The sequence below is a fragment of the Moschus berezovskii genome, chromosome 13, assembly GCF_049115385.1.
Source record: "Moschus berezovskii isolate FMDL1 chromosome 13, NW_MosBer_1.0, whole genome shotgun sequence".
In the NCBI taxonomy this organism is placed as follows: domain Eukaryota; kingdom Metazoa; phylum Chordata; class Mammalia; order Artiodactyla; family Moschidae; genus Moschus; species Moschus berezovskii.
Genome location: NC_142472.1, coordinates 39,206,296 through 39,232,162, shown reverse-complemented (window position 1 = coordinate 39,232,162; position 25,867 = coordinate 39,206,296). Strand labels below are relative to the sequence as shown.

Genomic DNA, 25,867 nt, shown 5'->3' with positions numbered 1-25,867 from the left:
ATCCAAAATGGTAAATTTTATTTGGAGTCATGAGGTGCTGAAGAAAGCTAAGAGATAACCCATGGGAATTAATTTTACCATATAACAAGTAAAAATTTAGTTTAAAATGTAAATACAAAACTATACTCTGGTGGTATTAGTTTCTAGTTAATGTCAAATTTAATCTTGGTGCAGGTAAAAAAAAAAAATCACATGGCAATTGTGTATTTACAAAGAAGAATTGAATGCTGTACCTACTGTAGTATCCCAACAAAGAGCCTATAAAAGCAATGCTTTCTTGAGGAGTTCAGTACTAAATAAATAACTAGCCTACCAACCCAACTTTAGCAGGAGTCATTTTTCCTGACTGTATCCCTGGTTACTCGTTATAAAGAACTCACTATAAAGACTTGTTTTCATTGTATGTGCATTGTAGTTAAGGAGACATAAACTCAGCATAGTTGAGCAATTCTTCACTTGTCTTGCCTTGAATTTCAGTTGCGCTAAAATCACGACCTTTCTTCTGACTTCTAATATCCCAGATTTCTAAAAGAATACACCTGTAACATCAAACTACTCAGCACAGCAATATGCCACATTTTAATATTTAGGAGGTTGAAATATAGAACTGATCATAGGTGAATTTGGCCAAAAGTTTAGGGAAGAGCTAACACTTATCCTCAAAGTCTTCCAGAAAATTTCAGAGGAAGGAGAACTCCCAAACTCATTTTATGAGGCCACCATCACCCTGATACCAAAATCAGACAAAGACACCACAAAAAAAGACAGTTAGAGGCCATATCACTGGGGAACATAGATGCAAAAACCCTCAACAAAGTTCTAGCAAACAGAATCTAACAACACATTAAAAAGATCATACCTCATGATCAAGTGGACTTATCCCAGGGATGCAAGGACTCTTTAATATATACAAATTAATCAATGTGATGCACCATATTAACAAATTAAAAGATAAAACCATATGATCATCTCAATTGATGCAGAGAAAGCTTTCAACAAATTCACCACCCATTTATAATAATAATAAAAAACCTCTGCAAAAAGTAGGCATAGAAGGAACATAACTCAATATAGGTGAGGGAACGACTCTTTGGAGTCGTTGAAGGCTTCCCTGTCCATCACCAACTCCTGGAGCCTGCTCAAACTCATGTCCATCAAGTCAGTGGTGCCATCCAACCATCTCATTCTCTGTCCATCCCCTTCTCCTGCCTTCATCAGGGTCTTTTCCATTGAGTCAGCTCTTAATCAGGTAGCCAAAGTGTTGGAGCTTCAGCTTCAGCATCAGTCCTTCCAATATTCAGGACTGATTTCCTTTATCATTGACTGGTCTGATCTCCTTGCTGTCCAAGGGAGTCTCAGAAGTCTACTCCAACACTAGAATTCAAAAGCATCAATTCTTTGGCGCTCAGCTTTCTTTATGGTCCAACTCTCATATCCATACATGACTACTGGAAGAACCATAGCTTTGACTAGATGGACCTTTGTCAGCAAAGTAATGTCTCTGCTTTTTAATATGTTATCTAGGTTGGTCATAGCTTTTCATCCAAGGAGCAAGCATCTTTTAATTTCATGTCTTGAGTCACCATCTGCAGTGATTTTGGAGCCCAAGAAAATAAAGTCTCTCACTGTTTCCATTGTTTCCCCATCTATTGGCCATGAAGTGATGGGACCAAATGCCATGATCTTCATTTTTTGAATGTTGAGTTTTAAGCCAGCTTTTTCACTCTCTTCTTTCACTTTCATCAAGAGGCTCTTTAGTTCCTCTTCACTTTCTGCCATAAGACTGGTGTCTTCTGCGTATCTGAGGTTATTGATATTTCTCCCTGCAATCTTGATTCCAGCCTGTACTTCTTCCAGCCTGACATTTAGCATGATGTACTCTGCATATAAGTTAATTAAGCAGGGTGACAATATACAGCCTTGATGTACTCCTTTCCCAATTTGAAGTCAGTCTATTGTTCCGTGTCTGGTTCTGTTGCTTCTTGACCTGCATACAGGTTTCTCAGGAGGAGGGTAGGGTGGTCTGGTATTCCCATCTTTTTAAGAATTTTCCACAGTTTATTGTGATCCATACAGTCAAAGGCTTTAGCATAGTCAATGAAGCAGAAGTAGAGTTTTTCTGGAATTCTCTTGCATTTTCTATGATTCAGTGGATGTTAGCAATTTGATCTCTGATTCCTCTGCCTTTTGGTGGGCTTCCCTGGTGACTCAGAGGGTAAAGCATCTGCCTGCAATGCAGGAGACATGGGTTCGATCCCTGGGTCGGGAAGATCCACTGGAGAAGGAAATGGCAACCCACTCCAGTATTCTTGCCTGGAAAATCTCATGGATAGAGAAGCCTGATGGGCTACTGTCCATGGGGTCGCAAAGAGTCGGACACAACTGAGCGACTTCACTTTCTTTCTTTCTTTCTTTCCCCTGCTTTTTCTAAATCCAGCGTGAACATCTCGACGTTCTTGGTTCAAATACTATTGAAGCCTCAGTTCAGTTCAGTTCACTTCAGTCGCTCAGTCGTGTCCGACTCTTTGCGACCCCATGAATCACAGCACGCCAGGCCTCCCTGTCCATCACCAACTCCCGGAGTTCACTCAAACTCATGTCCATCGAGTCGGTGATGCCATCCAGCCATCTCATTCTCTGTCGTCCCCGTCTCCTCCCACCCCCAATTCTTCCAGCATCAGACTCTTTTCCAGTGATTCAATTCGATGCATGAGGTGGCCAAAGTATTGGAGTTTCAGCTTTAGCATCAGTCCTTCCAATGAACACCCAGGATCGATCTCCTTTAGAATGGACAGGTTGGACCTAGCTTGGAGAATTTTGATTATTACTTTGCTTGCATGTGCGATGAATGCAATTGTGCGGTAGTTTGAGCATTCTTTGGCATTGCCTTTCTTTTGGGATTTGAATGAAAACTCACCTTTTCCAGTCCTATGGCCACTGCCGAGTTTTCCAAATTTGCTGGCATATTGATCGCAGCATTTTCACAGCATCATCTTTTAGGATTTGAAATAATTCAACTGGAATTCCATCACCTCCACTAGTTTTGCTTGTAGTGATGCTTCCTAAGACCCACTTGACTTCACATACCAGGATGTCTGGCTCTAGGTGAGTGATCACGCCATCATGGTTATCTGGGTCATGAAGATCTTTTTTGTATAGTTCTGTGTATTTTTGCCACCTCTTCTTAATATCTTCTGCTTCTCTTAGGTCCATATCATTTCTATCCTTTATTGTGCCCACCTTTGCATGAAATGTTCCCTTGGTAGCTCCAAGTCCCTTATCAGATATGTCTTTTGAATTCTTTTGCCAATTCTGTGGGTTACCTTTTCACTTACTCCCTTTGTTTTTATTTATTTATTTTTGGCTGCTCAGGCTCTTTGTTGCTATTCATGGACTTTCTCTAGTTGTAGCAAATGGGGGCTACTCTTCATTGTGGTGCACGGGCTTCTCATTGCTTCTATGTTGTGCAACACAGGCCCTGAGCTCACAGGCTTCAGTGGTAGTAGCATGTGGGTTTATTTGCTCCATGACTTGTGGGATCTTCTTGGACCAGGGATTGAACCCATGTCATCTGCATTGGCAGGTGGATTCTTAACCACTGGACCACCAAGGAAGTCCCTCTTTTCACTTTCTTGATAGTGTCTTTTGAAGCACGAAACTTTTTAATTTTGATTCAGTCCAGTTTGCTGCTTCTTTTGTCATTTGTAGGTTTGGTGCCATATCTGAGGATCTTTTTCCAGATCCCAGTTCGTGAAGATTTTCTTCTGTGTTTTCTTCTAAGAATTTATACTTTTAACTCTTTCATATAAGTCTTTGATCCACTGTGAGATAATTTTTGGTATCATGAAGTAAGGGATTTGTACCTTTTTAATGTGGCTAATAGAAAATTTAAATTGCATGTGTAGGAAAGCCACTCCAGTACTCTTGCCTAGAAAATCCCATGGATGGAGCAGCCTGGTAGGCTGCAGTCCGTGGGGTCGCTAAGGGTCGGACATGACTGAGCGACTTCACTTTCACTTTTCACTTTCACACACTGGAGAAGGAAATGGCAACCCACTCCAGTGTTCTTGCTTGGAGAATCCCAGGGACAGGGGAGCCTGGTGGGCTTCCATCTATGGGGTCACACAGAGTCGGACACGACTGAAGTGACTTAGCAGCAGCAGTAGTAGCAGTAGCTTGTATTATATTCTGTTGGATAAAACTGGCCTAGAACGGTGGTCTCCAAACTTTTTTATATGAATCCCTATTAGGGGGAAAAAACTGAGCATGTACTCAGGAATATTATATGTCTGTGTGTGTATGTGTGTGTGTTTAGTTGCTCAGTTGTGTCCAACTCTTTGCCACTCATGTATATTTATATATATGTATGTATATATATACTGGAGAAGGAAATGGCAACCCACTCCAGTGTTCTTGCCTGGAGAATCGCAGGGACGGGGGAGCTTGGTGGGCTTCCGTCTATGGGGTCGCACAGAGTTGGACACGACTGAAGTGACTTAGCAGCATGTATATATATACATACATATATATGTTATATGCACACACTGTCACATGAAGAGTGTCTTATATGCAGGCTCACTCACTTCAGTCATGTGACCTCATGGACTGTAGCCCACCAAGCTCCTCTGCCTGTGATATTTTTCTGGCAAGAATACTGGAGTGGGTTGCCATGCCCTCCTCCCAGGGATCTTCTCAACCTGGGGATCAAACTTGCTTCTCTTGCCTCTTGTGTATTGTGACAAATTCTTTACTGCTGAGCTACTTGGGAAGCTCCAATCCATACCATACTGCTTTCAATTTTCTCCAGCAGATCATTCTTCACTTCTGCTTTTCCTTCTACCCAGAATGCAGTTTCTCTGTTTTGTCACTGCATCAGTTTTCATTCTTCAGTGTGGCCTTTAATATTATTTAATGTACTAGTATAATTTTTTTACTTGCCCATCTTCCTCAGTAGACAGTTAGCTCCTCCAGGAAGAAATTGTGAAACCCTAGTACCTATGTGGATGGAGGAGCCTGGTAGGCTGCAGTCCGTGGGGTCGCTAAGGGTCAGACACGACTGAGCAACTTCACTTTCACATTGGAGAAGGAAATGGCAACCCACTCCAGTGTTCTTGCCTGGATAATCCCAGGGACAGGGGAGCCTGGTGGGCTTCCGTCTATAGGGTCACACAGAGTCGGACACGACTGAAGTGACGTAGCAGCAGCAGCAGTACCTATGTAGATGATAGCTTTTTAATAAATGTTTGTTAAAAGAGATTGTTCATGATTATTTTATTGAATCAATTAATGAATATATTTCTTCCAACTCAGCTTGCTTTTCTGCAGTCATTGATATTCATGATTCAGAGGAAAAAATTGCTAATTTTATTTTTATCATTTTTAAAAAGTTTTAACTGCAAGTATTCTAATGATGAAAATTTTTACTTATTGTTTCTCCTGAGTGTTCTGTGTGCTTAAATATTTTATTTTTTGAAGAAAAAGTATCTCACAGTATTTTTTTATTCTTGATACTATATTCTTTTTCTTTTTTTCCTAGAACAAGGGCTGTTAAGGGCAACTTGAGAACTTTAATGTGATTTCTAATAATCTGTGAGAAGATGTATTCTGCTGTCCTTACTCCTGACTTGGAAGTAAATTTTTAAAACATGATCAGTGGGTCAGTTGTAGACCAGTTGTACCAGTATCTTTCATTTTCTAAACATTGGTCATAAACAACAATATTAGCATTCATAGTAATAGTCACAGTTGTTCCCATCAGCATCAGTTCTTAGAAAGGTTTTCTCAATAAAATAGTACTATGAACTATCCATTGAAACACTGTAGAACACATTTCTGGGTGATTTCAAGAAATTGTAAGATACCTTCCTTCTATTTAGAGTAGATTTTTCTCCCTCAGAATCCTCCAACCAAAGCAGGGAAATTCAAAGTAGTGATAGCTTTGGTGTTAGGCTTAAGCACCAGCATACCAAGAATTTCTTGAATTCAGTGGTTTGTGTTATGTGGTATTTTACATTGATAAGTGGTATCACACCATGTCTGCATAAGAGCATTAGGCAATGCCCAAACAAAACAAAAGCACCCAAACCGAATGAGCTGTTTAATATTATTAAACTTGCTGTCTTCAAGTCATTAACTGCTTGAAAATGTTAGTAATGGGTGACCTTTGCATCTCATTATTTTTGTGCATCCTTTATTCCATTTAATCTCATCAATAACTGTTTCTGTGTAATAGTGTTTGATTGTTTTCTTTATCATATACTGAACACTACACAAATATGATCCGTACTACCAACATACATTTTTTAAGAAATTGCCATGTGAAAAAAGACCCTAATACTGAGTTCATCTAGAGACAGATAAAGGAGTTAATTTTAACATGTATGGAGGGTGAGAAAAAGAGAATGAAACTATGAATGAAGATAACTGCAAAGTTTTTTAATTAACCTAATAAAAAGACATAGCTATTGATATATAATACTGATGTTTGCAAAGATGAATCAACAGATTTAAAATGTAAACATAACATAAAATTAGCATTAAGACTTATTTTGTTTGAAGACGATCCCTATCTTACTTTAAAGTCATATTTTAGAGAACTTGATATATTTTACATTGGGGGACTGAGTATACGGTAGCCATAAACAACAAACTGGAAAATTCTTAAAGAGTAGGGAATACCAGACCACCGTACCTGCCTCCTGAGAAATCTGTATGCAGGTCAAGAAGCAACAGTTAGAACTGGACATGGAACAACAGACTGGTTCCAAATCAGGAAAGGAATACATCAAGGCTATATATTGTCACCCTGGTTGTTTAACTTATATGCAGAGTATATCATGCGAAATGCTGGGCTGGAGGAAGCACAGGCTGGAATCAAGATTGCCGGGAAAAATATCAATAACATGACACCACCCTTATAGCAGAAAGTGAAGAAAAACTAAAGAGCCTCTTGATGAAAGTGAAAAAGGAGAGTAAAAAAAGCTGGTTTAAACCTCAGTATTCAGAAACGGTAACCCACTCCAGTATTCCTGCCTGGAGAATCCCATGGACGGAGAAGCCTGGTAGACTACAGTCCACGGGGTCGCAAAGAGTCAGACACGACTGAGCGATGGAACGGATTCAGAAAACTAAGATTATGGCATCCAGTACCATCACTTCATGGCAAATAGATGGGGAAACAATGGAAACAGTTACAGACTTTGTTTTGGGGGGGCTCCAAAATCACTGCAGATTGTGACTCCAGCCATGAAATTAAAAGATACTTGATCCTTAGAAGAAAAGCTATGACCAACCTAGACAGTATATTAAAAAGCAGAGACATTAGTTTGCTGACAAAGGTCTGTCTAGCCAAAGCTATGGTTTTTCCAGTGGTCATGTATGGATGTGAGAGTTGGACTATAAAGAAAGCTGAGCACTGAAGACGCTTTTGAACTGTGTTTGTTGGAGAAGACTCTTGAGAGTCCCTTGGAATGCAAGGAGATCCAACCAGTCCATCCTAAAGGAAATCAGTCCTGAATATTCATTGGAAGGACTGATGCTGAAGCTGAAACTCCAATACTTGGCCGCTTGATGTGAAGAACTGATTCTTTGAAAAGACCCTGATGCTGGGAAAGATTGAGGGCAGGAGGAGAAGGGGCCGACAGAGGATGAGATGGTTGGGTGGCATCACTGACTCGATGGACATGAGTTTGTGTAAGCTCCGGGAGTTGGTGATGGACAAGGAAGCCTGGCATGCTGCAGTGAATAGGGTTGCAAAGAGCAGACACGAATGAGCAACTGAACTTAACTAAACTGCAAATACCTTAAAAATCAATAAAGGAAGAAAGTAAATGAGTGATTCCCTCAGATTAAACAGGGAGGAAAGGGAGTAATGCTAATGGGTACAAATTTTTTTTGAGGGGAAGAGTAATGAAAATATTCTAAAAGTAAATTACAGTGATAGCTGTACAACTCTAAATATACTAAAAGCTATTGAATTGTAAAGTTTAAATCGATGGGATTTATGGTATTTCTTAATTAATTTAATGAATTAATTTAATTTCTTAAATTATATATCAAGAAAATTTTATGTTGGTAAAGCTGTTTTTTTGTAAAAAGAAAATGACCGTCAGGCACAGAAAGACTGTGTTTTCCATCTCTAACTTCAATTGGTTATTAAGGCAAAGTCTTAGGCATCAAAAGGATAGAAACTCAGATATGAGTATACCTAAATGAACTACCCAGTTCACTGTATAACAAAAGAACTCATCATTTGGAATAACAGGTTCTTAGAAATAGGTATATAGGGTGATATTTAGCAATTTTCCAGAGTTTTGTATGAATTCCTTTTTCTGATGTTCAGTTCAGTTCAGTTCAGTCACTCAGTCGTGCCCGACCCTTTGCGACCCCATGAATCATAGCACGCCAGGCCTCCCTGTCCATCACCAACTCCAGGAGTTCACTCAAACTCATGTCCATCGAGTCGGTGATGCCATCCAGCCATCTCATTCTCTGTCATCCCCTTTCCTCCTGCCCCCAATCCCTCCAAGCATCAGAGTCTTTTCCAGTGAGTCAACTCGTCGCATGAGGTGGCCAAAGTATTGGAGTTCCAGCTTTAGCATCAGTCCTTCCAATGAACACCCAGGACTGATCTTCAGAATGGACTGGTTGGATCTCCTTGCAGTCCAAGGGACTCTCAAGAGTCTTCTCCAACACCACAGTTCAAAAGCATCAATTCTTCGGCGATCAGCTTTCTTCACAGTCCAACTCTCACATCCATACATGGCCACGGGAAAAACCATAGCCTTGACTAGACGGACCTTGGTTGGCAATGTCTCTGCTTTTTAATATGCTATCTAGGTTGGTCATAATTTTCCTTCCAAGGAGTAAGTGTCTTTTAATTTCATGGCTGCAATCAGCATCTGCAGTGATTTTTGGAGCCCAAAAAATAAAGTCTGACACTGTTTCCACTGTTTCCCCATCTATTTCCCAAGAAGTGATGGGACCAGATGCCATGATCTTCGTTTTCTGAATGCTGAGCTTCAAGCCAACTTTTTCACTCTTCTCTTTCACTTTCATCAAGAGGCTTTTGAGTTCCTCTTCACTTTCTGCCATAAGGGTGGTGTCATCTACGTATCTGAGGTTATTGATATTTCTCCCAGCAATCTTGATTCCAGCTTGTGCTTCTTCCAGCCCAGCGTTCCTCATGATGTACTCTGCATATAAGTTAAATAAACAGGGTGACAATATACAACCTTGACCTACTCCTTTTCCTATTTGGAACCAGTCTGTCGTTCCATGTCCAGTTCTAACTGTTGCTTCCTGACCTGCATACAGGTTTCTCAAGAGGCAGGTCAGGTGTTCTGGTATTCCCATCTCTTTCAGAATTTTCCACAGTTTATTGTGATCCACACAGGAAGTATTTAAAATGCAGTGGAATTATATCTGTCCTATAATTTGAGTTAGAACAAAGATATTTTTCTTCTTGTCGTTGTAGAACATCGTGTCTTCTCAATTTCTGCAGAACCTGAGATTCTGGGATTAATAGACTAAGCTCTTGGACTATGATAATGTAATAAATATTAAATTTTTAAGTTTCTGGAATTACAGAACAAGTCTTTTCAGCATTTTTAGCAGTTTTTTAAAGCATTGTGCCCCAGTGGTTAGGAGGAACGATTTTATAGCTGAGCCTTTTTTTTTTTTTCATTGTGGTTAAAAGTGGAATTGGGCATTTTTCACTTAATGTGATTTTAAATACTGAAGATTACACTCAGTAAATAAGTTGTGATGTGGTGATCACAGTGTGATCTCTTAGTGATTTCTTTTAGTACAGAATCTTTACCTTTACTATTAGACATTTGTCTCTACTTTTCCTACATGTTTTCCATCTCTATTTTCAATAGAAAATATTTTCAGTTGTGTTTTTTGTTATGAAATGCATTATGTTGTCTGAGGAAAACACTGATGCTTTTCAAAGTGCAAGGTTATTATTGTTTCAACTGATTGCCTTATTTGTTTGTAAAAGGGAAATTTTTATAAAAAATGGAGAAAAGCTGTAAATTGCTTTCTTGCGGTCTTTTCAAGCAGATATCACGATGTAACTCTCCACTTTTATAGCAAGGGCTAGAAACTATTACTGTGATAATCAACATGTCACAGTTGCATTATCATGAAGGTTTTTAATGTTACTTTCAAAATTCTGAATTGTTGGGATGTTGGTCTTCTACTGTTGACACCTGAGAATATTATTTGACTCTATATTTTTCCTGTTAATATTTAAGTATTATTAGGAGATGGTCAATTTTCAAGCACACAGACACATTTTTAATGTTTGAGGTAGTAGTCCTCTTTTGTACACATTGATTTTCTTATTCCATTCTCCTAGTGTCCACTTGGCAAGAAGAGTGCTTCAGTTAGAAAAACAAAACTCGTTGGTTTTAAAAGACCTGGACCATCAAAAGAACCAAGTAACACAGCTTTCAGAAGAGGTAAATAACCTAAACAAATGAAACACATTTAAAGAATCACAGTGTTGATCGTAATTCCTTGTTACTCCTTTGTGTATTTTCTGAGCAGTTTCAAAAATAAGCTGTGTGCTAGTACAAAATGATTTTACAGTCTATGAAAACTGACTGAATAAAGCAACTTAAAGTGTATGGTAAAACCTAAGATCAAAAAAGATTAAATACCCAGACTAAATATAAATGCAGGCTAGACAGACAAAGCTTTGATTTCTGAAAATATACACTGACAAAGCAAGTTTAGCAAATTTTGGTGGCACTTTAAGTTTTAAACTAAAGCTTCATTTTTAAAATAAATTTGCTTTTTGACTTCCTTGATGAAAAATCACTTATCTATTAAACACACTTGACTGGTATATACTTAACCTCTCACAGTCTTTGATATATGATAGTTCCCAAATTATACTTACTTTTTAAAAACTCAAATTTATGTTTCTTTTGCTTTGCATTTTACTGTATCATTTAAAGACAATATATACATTTTACATAGTACTTCCAATCTTCTTATTTAATCAGTATCTAATTCCAATTTTCTATGCTTCTGAAATTCAAGTAATAAAAACAATTCAAACCAAAGATACCACCTTCGGAGCATTCCCTTTATTTCCTGAGTTTCAGCATAATGAATTTTTCTATGTTAGTATTTTAGGTCTTATAATAAAGGGACTTTAAAATAAGTATATTAAAAACTATTAATATGTACCATATATTCTGCATTTGTTTGCCTACAGACCTGTTCATATTTGTCTACATGATGTCTTCTGTGTAATGTGCTTTTAATACTACAGCATTAGGAGGATCTTTATGCTCAAATTTCAAAAGACAAGACAGAGTTCATGTGACTGTGGTACCTAATTCATGGTTAATGTTCAGGGCAGAAGCAATGTTGTGCTGGCCACTAGTCACATTGGCCCTTACATTGGCAGGGGTTTGAGGGATGGCTCTGATGTGTGGCATTTGCTTATGTCTATGGCATAAATATTCCTCATGTGACTAACTTCAGATGTCCAAAATAACATTACTGAGCACAAAGTAGAGAAAAGGTGCTTAGTAGCACATATGATGTACATAGATAGAACAGAAATGTAAACTAACATATGATGTACATAGATAGAACAGAAATGTAAATTAAAGAGCATAGATAATAGTAAAATTAAAATTGTTGAGTATTTTAATTTTTTAATAAAGTTTGCTTTATTATGAACCTAATAATATTTAATAACAGTGATGTTTAACAACCTTCTCACAAAATTATGAAAACATTACCAGACATCTCACAAACCTACATGCCTGCTCCACCACATCACCAGGTGGAACCATGGAAGGATATATAAATAAGAGAATTACTAAAGAAGCAAATGAACCTCCTTTTGTTAGTGTATTCTAGATCCCTCATGTTTGTTTTAATTTTAGAATAACCTATCAAAAATATTTCTTTTAAAAGTACTGAAATTCATATAAACTTATACATATGTCTTCACACTGCTTTTTTAAAAAACCAATCTTCCTGAGTACTTAATTGAAATAAAAATTTCTAAATGGGTTCACACTCCTATAAAATTGTAGGGAAGAAGTATAAGAAATTGAGTACTCTTGTAATGAAGTATAATTCACTTTGTGTGAAGCAATTTTTTAAAACACTGTTGGCTTATATTAGAAAAAGATGCAAAAATATTGAAATATTTGTGATATGATATGATGCCTGGAATTCATGTTCCATAAAAATGTGGGGGAGGAGCTCAGTAGATAATACAAGAATCTCAAAACGTTGATAATGACTAAAGCTTGGTGACAGGTACATATCGATTCAGTATTCAGTTCTGTACTTTGTATATGTTTTAAATTCTTTCATAAGACTTATAGAGAATCAGTAACCCTAAAAAGGTTTCTCCTAACTATAGTATATACTTTTTCCCTTGCAATTGAAAAAAAGTATTAGAATTTGGTATGTTCATGGATTTTACCTTTTCCTGCCTCACAAAAATTTTCTTAAATTGAAAAAGAAGTCTATAAACTAATTAGCTGAAAGGTGATAGATAATATTAGATTGCTTCTATACCAATAGACTATTCATGATAGATATTGAAAAAACAGGAAGGAAAGTCTCTCAGGATCTGTATTCTTTTGAATAAGTTATATATTTAAACCACGTTGGAGCTTCTGAAAATTAATACAGAGATGAAAATCAACTGACTAATATTTAAAATTAACATTAATTTCTGTGTTATTCAAATTATATCTGAGATTATATATAAATGAATTGTCTAAATCAAAGTGCTAAAAAATATTCAAAATGAAAAGTTACTCCTTTTATAGCAGCTATATTGAGTCACGATTGATGTAAACTAATCTGCACAGATTTAATCTGTACAATATAACTGACGTGAATAACCATGAAACCATCACCAAAACAAAGACAGTGAACAGAGTTTCACTGCCGATGTTTCCTTGTGTCCCTTGGGAATCCCTGTCCCAGCCCTTACCACCCCCATCCTTGTCCCTAAGCAACCACTGATTTGCATTATGTCACTGTAGATTAGTTTCCATTTCCTAGACTTTTATGTAAATTGAATATACAGGCATGAGCAACTGGGGAAGCCTTATGTATATATACTATGCACACACTATTTTTTTTGTCTGTCTTCTTTAATTCTGCATAATTATTTCAAGATTTGTCCATAGTCCATTCCTTTTCCATTGCTGAGGAACATTCCGTTGTATGAAATTTACCACAGTTGTTCATCCGTTCACTTCTTGTTAGATATTTAGGTTATTTCTAGTTTTTACCTATTATAAATAAAGCTAATATGAATATCCATGTACAAGTCTTTATATAAACATGTTCCTGTTTCTCTGGGGTAAATGCCTGGGAGTGGAATAGCTGGATTGTATGGTAGGTGTCTAACACATATTTTCAGTTATGAGTGCATACCTAAGAGTGGAATTACTGAGTCACATGGTAATTCTGTTAACTTTTTGAAGAACCCTGGAACTGTTTTTCACAGCAATGCACCATTTACATTCCCATCAATAATGTTCAGGGTTCCAGCTTCTCACATTCTCGCCAATGCATATTTTCTGTTTTCTGGGTTTTCTAAATTCTAACCATCTTAGTGGGTGTGAAATGGTGTCTCATTGTGATTTCAATTTGTATTAACCTTATAATTAATGATGCTAAGCATTATTTTGTCTGTTTATTGGCCATTAGTATATCTTTTGGAGAAATACAAGGTATACCCATTTGAATGCAGAGTTCCAAAGAATAGCAAGGAGAAATAAGAAAGCCTTGCCCGGTATTCAGTGCACAGAAATAAAGGAAAACAATAGAATGGGAAAGACTAGAAATGTCTTCAAGAAAATTAGAGATACCAAGGGAGCATTTCATGTAAAGATGGGCACAATAAATGACAAAAATGGTATGGACCTAACAGAAAGCAGAAGATATTAAGAAGAGGTGTCAAAAATACACAGAAGAACTATACAGAAAAGATCTTCATGACCTAAATAACCATGATGGTGTGATCACTCACCTAGAGTCAGACATCCTGGAATGTGAAGTCAAGTGGGCCATAGGAAGCATCACTATGAACAAAGCTAGTGGAGGTGATGGAATTCCACAGGACTGGAAAAGGTCAGTTTTCATTCCAATCCTAAAAGAAAGGCAATGCCAAAGAATGTTCAAAGTATTGCATAACTGCACTAATCTCACACTCAAGCAAAGTAATGCTCAAAATTCTCCAAACCAGGCTTCAATAGTACATGAACAGTGAACTTCCAGATGTTCAAGCTGGATTTAGAAAAGGCAGAGGAACAAGAGATCAAATTGCCAGCATCTGTTGGATCATCAAAAAGGCAAGAAAGTTCCAGGAAAACCTCTACTTCTGCTGTATTGAGTATGCCAAAGCCCTTGACTGTGTGGATATCAACAGACACTGGAAAATTCTGAAAGAGATGGGAATACCAGACCACCTGACCTGCCTCCTGAGAAATCTGTATGCAGGTCAAGAAGCAGCAATTAGAACTGAACATGGAACAACAGACTGGTTCCAAATTGGGAAAGGGGTACGTCAAGGCTGTATATTGTCACCCTGCTTATTTAACTTATGTCCAGAGTACATCATGAGAAATGCCGGACTGGATGAAGCACAAGCTGGAATCAAGATTGCCAGGAGAAGTATCAGTAACCTCAGATATGCAGATGGCACCACCCTAATGCGGAAAGTGAAGTAGAACTAAAAAGCCCCTTGATGAAAATGAAAGAGGAGAGTGAAAAAGTTGGCTTAAAACTCAACATTCAGAAAACTAAGATCATGGCATCTGGTCCCATCACTTCATGGCAAATAGATGGGGAAACAGTGAGAGAATATTTTGGAGGGCTCCAAAATCACTGCAGATGGTGACTCCAGCCATGAAATTAAAAGACGCTTGCTCCTTGGAAGAAAAACTATGACCAACCTAGCTAGACAGCATATTAAAAAGCAGAGTTACTACTTACTGACAGAGGTCCATCTAGTCAAAGCTACAGTTTCTCCAGTAGTCATGTATGGATGTGAGAGTCAGGTTATAAAGAAAGTGAGCACTGAAGAATTGATGCTTTCAAACTGTGGTGGTGTACAAGACTCTGGGAGAGTCCCTTGGACTGCAAGGAGATCCAATCAGTCCATGCTAAAGGACATCAGTCCTAAATATTCATTGGAAGGACTGATGCTGAAGCTGAATCTTCAATACTTTGGCCACCTGATGCGAAGAATTGACCCATTAGAAAAGACCCTGATGCTGGGAAAGATTGAAGGCAGAAGGAGAAGGGGATGACAGAGGATGAGATAGTTGGGTGGCATTACTGACTCGATGGACTTGAGTTTGAGTAAGCTCCAGGAGTTGATGATGAACAGGGAAGCCTAGCATGCTGCAGTCCATGGGGTCGCAAAGAGCCAGACATGACTGAGCAACTGAACTGAAATGAGCTTTGGAGAAACGTCTACCGAAAGTCCCTGCCTATTTTTAAATTGAGTTGTTTGTCTTTTTGTTGTTGAGTCATAAATGTTCTTTATGTATTTGAATATTAAATTATTTTAGCTATATGATTTACAAATACTTTCTCTCATTCTGTGGGTTGTCTTTTGCTTTCTTGTTAGTTCCTTCAATCACAAAAGTTTTTAATTTTGATAAATTTAAGTTATCTGTCTTATGTTTCTTGTGCTTCACCTTTGGAAGTTTTACAGCTTGAATTTTTATTTATGTTTTTTCATTTTGCTTTTTAATTATTTTTAAATTTAAATTATATATATTTAAGATATACAACATGATATGTATAAACATAATGAAATGGTTACTACATCTAAGCTAATTAACAAATATCCAGATATGTCACTTGTTGTTTGTCCATTCATCCATTAATGGCTGTTTGGGTCATTTCCATCTTTTGACTATGAATAGTGCTGCTGTGAACATTTGAGGACAAGCATGCTATGTTTAGCTATCTATTTGAATTTTTTTTTTTTTTTTTAGTATACACCTTAGAGTAGAATTGCTGGGTTCATATTTGTTTTGTTTGTTTTTATCTTTGTTTTTGAAAGATATTGTCCCTAGGTAAGAATTCAAGACGTACTCCTTTTCCTATTTGGAACCAGTCTGTTGTTACATGTCCAGTTCTAACTGTTGCTTCCTGACCTGCATACAGGTTTCTCAAGAGGCAGGTCAGGTGGTCTGGGATTCCCATCTCTTGAAGAATTTTCCACAGTTTGTTGTGATCCACACAGTCAAAGGTTTTGGCATAGTCACTGAAGCAGAAAGAGATGTTTTTCTGGAACTCTCTTGCTTTTTCGATGATCAAGCGGATGTTGGCAATTTGATCTCTGGTTCCTCTGCCTTTTCTAAAACCAGCTTGAACATCTGCAAGTTCACGATTCACATACTGCTGAAGCCTGGCTTGGAGAATTTTGAGCATGACTTTCCTAGCATGTGAGATGAGTGCAATTGTGCGGTAGTTTGAGCATTCTTCAGCATTGCCTTTCTTTGGGATTAGAATGAAGACTGACCTTTTCCAGTCCTGTGGCCACTGCTGAGTTTTCCAAATTTGCTGGCATATTGAGTGTAGCACTTTCACAGCATCATCTTTCAGGATTTGAAATAGCTCACCTGGAATTCCATCACCTCCACAAGGTTTGTTCGTAGTGATGCTTTCTGAGGCCCACTTGACTCACATTCCAAGATGTCTGGCTGTAGGTGAGTGATCGCACCATCGTGATTATCTTGGTCGTGAAGATCTTTTTTGTACAGTTCTTCTGTGTATCTTGCCACCTCTTCTTAATATCTCCTGCTTCTGTTAGGTCCATACCATTTCTGTCCTTTATCGAGCCCATCTTTGCAGAAAGTGAAGAGGAACTAAAAAGCCTCTTGATGAAAGTGAAAGAGGAGAGTGAAAAAGTTGGCTTGAAGCTCAACATTCAGAAAACAGACTCTGCCTTGGTTCGCCCTCCCTACACACTCTCCCTGTGCAGGAAAATGGGGCACTTGTAGGCCTGAGCTCACTTTGTTTCCTGTGTCTCAGGGATCCTTGACATCCTTCACTGCTTGACACCCAGTGTCTGCAGACCGTTACTTCGTTAGCTGGTCCAGGGCAAAAGAGAAAAAAGTTAATTGGTTTCCTTTGTGTGTGTGTATATATGCCCACCTAATTCCCAGGAAACCACCAAGTTCGTTACTAGTGTTGATGTTATTAAACAGTAGAAAATCTAGGCTAAATGATAAAGCATGTCACATTACCACCCTCAAGAACTAGTCTTCATTCACTAATGTAAACCCCGATCCTTGTTCTTTGTAGTCATTCAGTAAATATTTATCAAACACCTACTTTGTTCAACCACTGATGAACAGAAGGGGCACGTGGTCTTGCCTTCTTAGTGTGTACAGCCTCGTTCACTCAGGCCTTGTTTTCTGTTGTAAGCACTCACATATTTATCTGTTATAGCTAACTGAATTTTGGAAAACTGACTTTGAAAAGAACATGCACAATCTCAAGTGACCAAATGGCAAGATTTAGTTGCCTGGAATTTTGTACTTTGAGGCATTTAATGAAATCCAGGTAATTTGTTACAAAACTTTAGGTTGCTAGATTTCAGAGAGATTGCAAGATGCATAGGTAGAATAAAGCAGATCTGTATGTACTAACTATGAGACATTCATGCAGTCTTGATAAATTTTTTTAAAGGAAGATTGCAGAATATTATGTATTGTGTTCCTCTATTTGGATTTTAATGTGTGTGTGTATGTGTGTAAAGGGTGGCGTTGTATTTCTGGTAAAGCCTAGAGAAAAAGTTTAGAAGGTACACAGCTGTCATGCCAAAGCACACAAATACCAGTATGCATGCATTCTTGTTGTCGTTGTTCAGTTGCTAAGTTACGTCCGACAACAACCCCTTGAACTACAACATGCCAAGCTTCCCTGTCCTTTACCATGTCTCAGAGTTTGTTCAAAGTCATGTCCACTGAGTCAGTGATGCCTTCGAACTATCTCATCCTCTGCCACACCCTTCTCTTCTTGCCCTGAGTCTTTCCCAGCACCAGGATCTTTTCCGATGAGTCATTTCTTTACATCAGGTGGCCAAAGTATTGGAACTTCAGCATCAGTCCTTCCAATGAATATTCAGGGTTGATTTCCTTTAGGATTGACTGGTTTGATCTCTTTGCTGTCCAAGGGACTCTCAAGAGTCTTCTCCAACATCACAGTTCGAAAGCATCAGTGCTTTGGCACTCAAATTTCTTTATGGTCCAACTCTCACATCCATACATAACTACTGGAAAAGCCATAGCTTTGAGTATACAGACCTTTGTTGACAAAGTGATGTCTCTTATTTTAAATACGCTGTCTGGGTTTGTCATAGTTTTTCATCCAAGCAGCAAGCATCATTTAATTTCATGACTGCAGTCACTGTCTGTAGTGATTTTCATTATGAATGTAAAATAAACTTTATTTGGGTAAACTTAAAATCACAGAATTAACAGACTATATACCAACATCCAAGTTCTCTTCCCACAGATAAGTGAGCTTAGACCTAGCATAGAAGGTCTGGGTGCACCGCAGATAGGCCTCTGATAGAGATCCCAAAACACTGCACATTTAAAGTGAAAGAGGATAATAGGAACGACTTTGCTTATGGTCCAGTGGCTAAGACTCCCAATGCAGGGGGCCTGGGGTTCGATCCCTGGTAGGGGAACTAGATCCCATGTGCCACAACTAAGAGTTCACATGCCGCAACTAGAGACCCTGCACGCTGCAGCTGAGACATGGTGCAGCCAAATAATAAATTAAAAAAAAAAAAAGAGTGGGGAACATCTCAGTGACTGTGTCTCAGTGGAAGAGGGAGAGTTACTGCTCCTTTCAGCCTGTTCTAGTGGAAGAGGATGTGAGCCCGCCGGACCACCCATGCTTGTCTCTCTAACATCAAGCAGTGCTTACCACTGGGACTGGGAGTAGAAGTGCGGAACAACTAATTGTTACTGCATGCATTTTTTAATTGTTTGGATTCGTTTCAACTCATATAAGATTTTTTAAAGGCATAGATTTGGTGATTGATATATTTTCCAACTCATAGGTATGAAGAAAATGTTGACCCATTAGATAGATCATTGACCTAATCTATCCACCAAACATAGATAGCTTTATAAAGATTATAAAGACAAGTAGCAAAATCCTGTCTTTTAAATATATCTATAAACAAAGATTACATTCCAGAAATATCCTTGGTACCCAAAATTTCATTGCATAGTGTGTACATCAGAGAAGGAAATGGCACCCCACTCCAGTATTCTTGCCTGGAAAATCCCATGGGCGGAGGAGCCTGGTAGGCTGCAGTCCATGGGGTCGGTCTCTAAGAGTTGGACACGACTGAGCGACTTCACTTTCACTTTTCAGTTTCATGCATTGGAGAAGGAAATGGCAACCCACTCCAGTGTTCTTGCCTGGAGAATCCCAGGGACGACGGAGCCTGGTGGGCTTCTGTCTATGGGGTCGCACAGAGTCAGACACGACTGAAGCGACTTAGCAGCAGCAGCAGCAATTTGTACATACATGTACAAGAAGACCCATACATACATGCTTCAGTATGCTTACATACATGCATGAAGACATTTGGAATGATGCACACCAAAAGATGTCATTGATGTTGGTTATTATTGTGGAAAAGGCACTGAGGTTCCGGATGGAAGAGAGTCTTTCAGTTAATATTCCCTCTCTGAAGTTTGAAGTACTTACTGTGTGTATGTGATACCCCCTCTTCCTCTCTCTCCCCCTTTCTTCCTCACTGCCTCCATTTCTTTACCAAGAACAAGTATATTAAAGAAATATGGAAGTGTTAAACAGAATATCAGAAAAGGGATTTGCTGTAGGAAAAATTCAGAGCATCTACAAATGTAATGTGGGATTTTGAAACATTAATACTGAGAAAAGGAAATAGGAAGGGTGTCTAATGTCTGCCCAGATAAGGAAAAATTATGTGGCAGAAGGAGTTTTTACTTGATGGAGTCTTGATAATACTTGCCAGTATGTTTTAGTTTCTACCAGTGACCTTAGGAAACATGATTTCCACAAACATAGTAAATGTATGTATCTATATGACAAGAACATTTGCCTCTGTCCTCTGAGTACCTTACTTGAGAAATTGGGACGGTTGTTCCACCAGCATTCTGGTTGAGCCCAGGCTCTAGGAAGGAGTCTATAGTACACAGGACTCCTAGAGCCCCACCTCAGCATTTTAAAGGAGGAGATTCACATGCCAACCCCAGCCCTAAAACTACACAGTCAGCCTTTCCCACCATATGAAAGGTGGGAAAAGATATGAAAGACTCCACTAATATGAAAGGAAAAAAAAAAGTTCCACTATTTTTTGTATCACTGAAGAGTCAAAGGGCTTCCCAGGTGGCTCAATGGTAAAGAATCTGCCTGCAATGCAGGAGAAATGGGTTTGATCCCTGGGTCAGGAATATCCCCTGGAGAGGAAATGGCAACCCATTCCAGTATTCTTGCCTGAAAACTTCCATGGACAGAGGAGCCTGGAGGACTGCAGGCTATGGGGTTGCAAACAGTCCACGGGGGAGCAACTGAGCATGCATGCAAAAAGTCAAACGTAGGTGACGCTGCCAGTTAAACTGTGACACAGTGCTTTATTACCACTTCAATTTTTCTTCTAATTTTAGACAAACGTTCTTTTAGACTTTTCACTTCAGTCGTGTCCGTCTCTGTGTGACCCCATAGACGGCAGCCCACCAGGCTCCCCCGTCCCTGGGATTCTCCAGGCAAGAACACAGGAGTGGGTTGCCATTTCCTTCTCCAATGTGTGAAAGTGAAAAGTGAAAGTAAAGTCGCTCAGTCACGTCTGACCCTTAGTGACCCCACGGACTGCAGCCTACCAGGCTCCTCCATCCATGGGATTTTCTAGGCAAGAGTACTGGAGTGGCTTGCCATTGCCTTCTCCGTTTTAGACTTTAGACAATGATTTTTTATCATATATTACACAATTCTGTTTCTGTGCTTTTCTTCTAACGCAAACTTTGTTTTAGTGGTGAATCACATTATCATCTTTCTGAAGACATTTTTGTGGCAATTAAAACTCAACCAATGAAGGGTTAGCCAGAACTCAACTGAAACCACAATGTAAACAACTAAGACCAGATTTGTTGATGTGCCAGCAGGGCCAGTAGTGATTCTAAGATGTATCCCAGTTTCACAGAAAAGATGACAACTAGTATGATTTATTGAGTCCCTTTGCTTCCCAAGGTGGTTTTCTGAAAGTTTGTTGATCCTTAAAATTCTTTCATAAAGACTAGTGCTTTTATTTCACCAGTAGAAATGCAAAGCTTAGAAAGTAAGCATTTGGATGAAGTACTATGTTGCTTCATGAGCAAGATAGTCACGAAAACGTGATCACTGACCTAGAGCCAGACATCTTGGAATGTGAAGTCAAGTGGGCCTTAGAAAGCATCACTACGAACAAAGCTAGTGGAGGTGATGGAACTCCAGTTGAGCTATTTCAAATTTTGAAAGATGATGCTGTGAAAGTGCTGCACTCAATATGCCAGCAAATTTGGAAAACTCAGCAGTGGCCACAGGACTGGAAAAGGTCAGTCTTCATTCCAATCCCAAAGAAAGGCAATGCCAAAGAATGCTCAAACTACCGCACAATTGCACTCATCTCACATGCTAGGAAAGTCATGCTCAAAATTCTCCAAGCCAGGCTTCAGCAATACGTGAACCGTGAACTCCCAGATGTTCAAGCAGGTTTTAGAAAAGGCAGAGGCACCAGAGATCAAATTGCCAACATCCGCTGGATCATGGAGAAAGCAAGAGAGTTCCAGAAAAACATCTATTTCTGCTTCATTGACTATGCCAAAGCCTTTGACTGTGTGGATCACAATAAACTGTGGAACATTCTGAAAGAGATGGGAATCCCAGACCACCTGACCTGCCTCTTGAGAAACCTGTATGCAGGTCAGGGAGCAACAGTCAGAACTGTACATGGAACAACAGACTGGTTCCAAATAGGAAAAGGAGTACGTCAAGGCTGTATATTGTCACCACGCTTATTTAACTTATATGCAGAGTACATCATGAAGAACGCTGGGCTAGAAGAAGCACAAGCTGGAATTAAGATTGCTGGGAGAAATATCAATAACCTCAGATGTGCAGATGACACCACCCTTATGGCAGAAAGTGAAGAGGAACTCAAAAGCCTCTTGATGAAAGTGAAAGAGGAGAGTGAAAAGGTTGGCTTGAAGTTCAACATTCAGAAAACAAAGATCATGGCATCTGGTCCCATCACTTCATGGGAAATAGATGGAAAAACAGTGGAAACAGTGTCAGACTTTATTTTGGGGGGCTCCAAAATCACTGTGGATGCTGATTGCAGCCATGAAATTAAAAGACGCTTACTCCTTGGGAAGAAAGTTATGACTAACCTTGATAGTATATTAAAAAGCAGAGACATTACTTTGCCAACCAAGGTCCGTCTAGTTAAAGCTATGGTTTTTCCAGTGGTCATGTATGGGTGTGAGAGTTGGACTGTGAAGAAAGCTGATCGCCGAAGAATTGATGCTTTTGAACTGTGGTGCTGGAGAAGACTCTTGAGAGTCCCTTGGACTGCAAGGAAATCCAACCAGTCCATTCTAAAGGAGTTCAATCCTGGGTGTTCATTAGAAGGACTGATGCTGTAGCTGAAATTGCAATACTTTGGCCACCTCATGCGACAAGTTGACTCGCTGGAAAAGACCCTGATGCTGGGAAGGATTGGGGGCTGGAGGAGAAGGGGACGATGGAGAATGAGATGGCTGGATGGCATCACCGACTCTGTGGACGTGAGTTTGAGTGAACTCCGGGAGTTGGTGATAGACAGGGACGCCTGGCGTGCTGTGATTCATGGGGTGTCCGCAGAGAGTCGGACACGACTGAATGACTGAATTGAACTGAACTATGTTGCTTACAGTTTTTTCACCGTTTTTAAAGGTTTATCCCATTTATAGTTAATATATTGACTATATACCCTGTATTTTACAGTATCTCCTCGTAGCTTATTTATTTTTTACATAATAGTTTGTACCTGCTAATCCCTACTCTCCCTTTCCCTCTCCCTGCTGGTAACCACTACTTTGTTCTCTGTGTCTATAAGTCTGTTTTCTTTTTGTTATATTCATTAGTTTGTTTTATTTTTTGGATTCCACATACAAGTGATGGCATATAGTATTTGTCTTTCTCTGACTTATTTCACTTAGCATAAATAGCCTCTACAGCTGTCCGTGCTGTTGCACGTGGCAAATGTTCCTTTATGGCTGAATCATATTCCATTGTATGTATATTCCACTTCTTTTTTTCTCTCTCTCTCTCCTGTTTTTTAATTGGAGGATAATTGCTTCACAATATTATGTTGGCCTCTGCCATTTCTCAACATGTATCAGCCACAGGTATACATATGTTCTCTCAAATACAGTTTAATTCATCAGTCCATCAAAAGTCTTTCTTCCACCCAAAACTCTCCTCCAGGCTGTAGATCATTATTTCCTGTTTTAAAATGTCCATCTCCTCCCAGAAAAAGTCCAGATTCTTTAGCATGGCCATTTCTTTTGCGTGGCCATAGAAGCCCAATTCAGTCCTAACCAATTTGTCATCCTTATCTTGTGTTATCTTTCTCTTCCCACGTCCTTGCTTACATCCACCTTCCCCACCAAATAATGGGTCCTTTGCTCCCACTGCACCCACTTTGTTACCCTCCTACTTTGAATTCTCCTCCATTTCCTTCTGTTTCTCTGTTCCATCAATGTCAACAAACCCCAGAGTTCTATCGCGGCACTGTTCTTCTTACCAAGATGTGCGTCTTACCTCATCTTGTTTTATGGCTTCAGCATGAAGTAGCCCTTTTGGTGTGCCCTTTTTTACTAAGCCAGTTGTATATGTGGAACTATATATAATCATAATTCAAACAGTATAGAAGGAGAATTCAGCAAATACCAAGTCTTCCCTGCTCAGTTCACCCCATCTCTGAACTTTTTACTAAGTGTCCTGCTTCAGTGGCACTGACTTAGTACAATCTCTTATCTCTCATCTGAATTAGTAAGCATCTGCTTCACCTTCCTCTCTATTCTTTAAGCCCTCCACCTTGTTGCCAGAGTGCTGTTTCTAAATGTAAATCTGTTTTTCTTGGTTCCACAGTCAGAGTTGTCTGTTTCCTAAGAATAATGACATATAAAAGTGTCCATTATCCAAGCCTTTATGTTACCATGCTTTTGCACATTCTGGTCTCTGCCCAGCTTACCCTTGTCTACATCACAGACACTTGTCTTTCAAGATCAGTTTTAAGTATCACCTATTCTTTTAAGCCTCTTCTGAACCCCAGGTAAAAGTGACGTACATATCCCCATCACGCCATATATACCTCTCTCTCTCCCTCCGTCTCTCCCTCTCTCATATATATATATACACCTATATATGTACACACACCCACATATATATTATTCATATAATTAGTGACCTGGCTGTTTGTAAGCTTTATATATATGTTTTTATTGGTCTATTTCCACCATTTAGTACAGTTCTTATTTCTAGTAGGTAGTAAATAGATATTTGTTGAAGGATTAGTTTCCAGTTTTGACGGGACAAAGCATGCTTTTTGTTGTATACTGAACCAGAGCTGAGTATATATATCATCTCTACCCACCACCACGATGAAGAAAAATGCTCCAGCTGCATGGGATCAGTAGAATCATCAACCTTTATTAAAAACACTGTGGAGTTTTTTCTTTTGCCTTGTTTTGTTTTAGGGTGAAATGGCTATAAAACTAAGAGCTGAGTAATAAAAAGGTATAATAAAGTTAAGAACATCTTACATGTCTGTAGCATTTAAATCATGTTGCTATATTCATTTGCCATTAGATTATGAAAACCATGGGCTTTCAGGTGGGACAGACTGACTTAATCTGTCTCTAGGCAAGTTATTTAAACCTCAAATTTTTGATGTGTAAGGTAGGAGTAATAAAACTATATCCATATTTTCCCTAAGAATTAGAGATAACCCAATCTAAGATAAACACCAAACACACTGACTTGTTAAATCACTCAGTAAATGCTGGCAGTTTAGGTATTTGTTTGTTTGGTTTTTATCCTTCATATCATTTATTTTTCTCCTGGCCATAGTATTGATGAAATAAATATTTTATTAATAAAGATAGCATGTTTTAAAAGAAATAGTAGTTCCATCATTGGAGTACATTATGCTTATTTTGCCTGTATGAAAATATTCAGAATGAACTATCTGAATGAATTTTAACACAATATAATCAGATTTTTTAATGATAATATAAGTAATTTCTGTGAAGAGATGCATGGTACTAAAACTGCAATTCTAAAGAGTAGTAAGTTGCTCTTAATTGAGAAAATATATTTAATTGCATACAGACATAGCATTTTAGGAGCAGTATGCAAAACTGCATGTTTTAAAACTAATAAAAACTTCAGAATAACCAGAATTTTTATGTTTCGAGAACATGAATTACTGACAAAAGTTCAACTAATTGTTGAATCATTGTATAGAAAAGCAAGAGTTAAACAGCAATGATATATAATAAGATAATTAACAGCACCAATAACATAGTCTTTATTAGAAATTTTAAGTACTTTTATAAAATCAAAATTATTTTGTGAATAAATAATAATAATGGCTAGCAATATCAGAGAAGAATGAAAGAATCAGAAAAATGACTCAGATGCAAAGTCTGTCCACTTCACTCAGGTTCCTGGTGAATATGGTATTTGTCTTAGTAACATACTGCAAACTGTAACATATGATCCCTCCACTCCTCAGATCTAAAAGATCTGATCTAAAAAG

The 25,867-nt window shown here is 38.6% G+C and overlaps 1 protein-coding gene across 4 annotated transcripts in view; it reads left to right on the top strand.

Moving 5' to 3' along the window:
* Positions 1–25,867, top strand: part of PIBF1 (progesterone immunomodulatory binding factor 1) — a 243,657-nt gene that overhangs the window by 157,539 nt on the left and 60,251 nt on the right. For all 4 annotated transcript variants that reach the window (XR_008685998.2, XM_055426452.2, XM_055426450.2 and 1 more), the window contains exon 14: positions 10,364–10,466. Coding sequence is in view for 3 of the 4 variants with exons in the window: in XM_055426452.2 (XP_055282427.2) it covers positions 10,364–10,466 (103 nt within the window). In the remaining variant the exon portion in view is untranslated. The remainder of the gene's footprint in view (positions 1–10,363; positions 10,467–25,867) is intronic.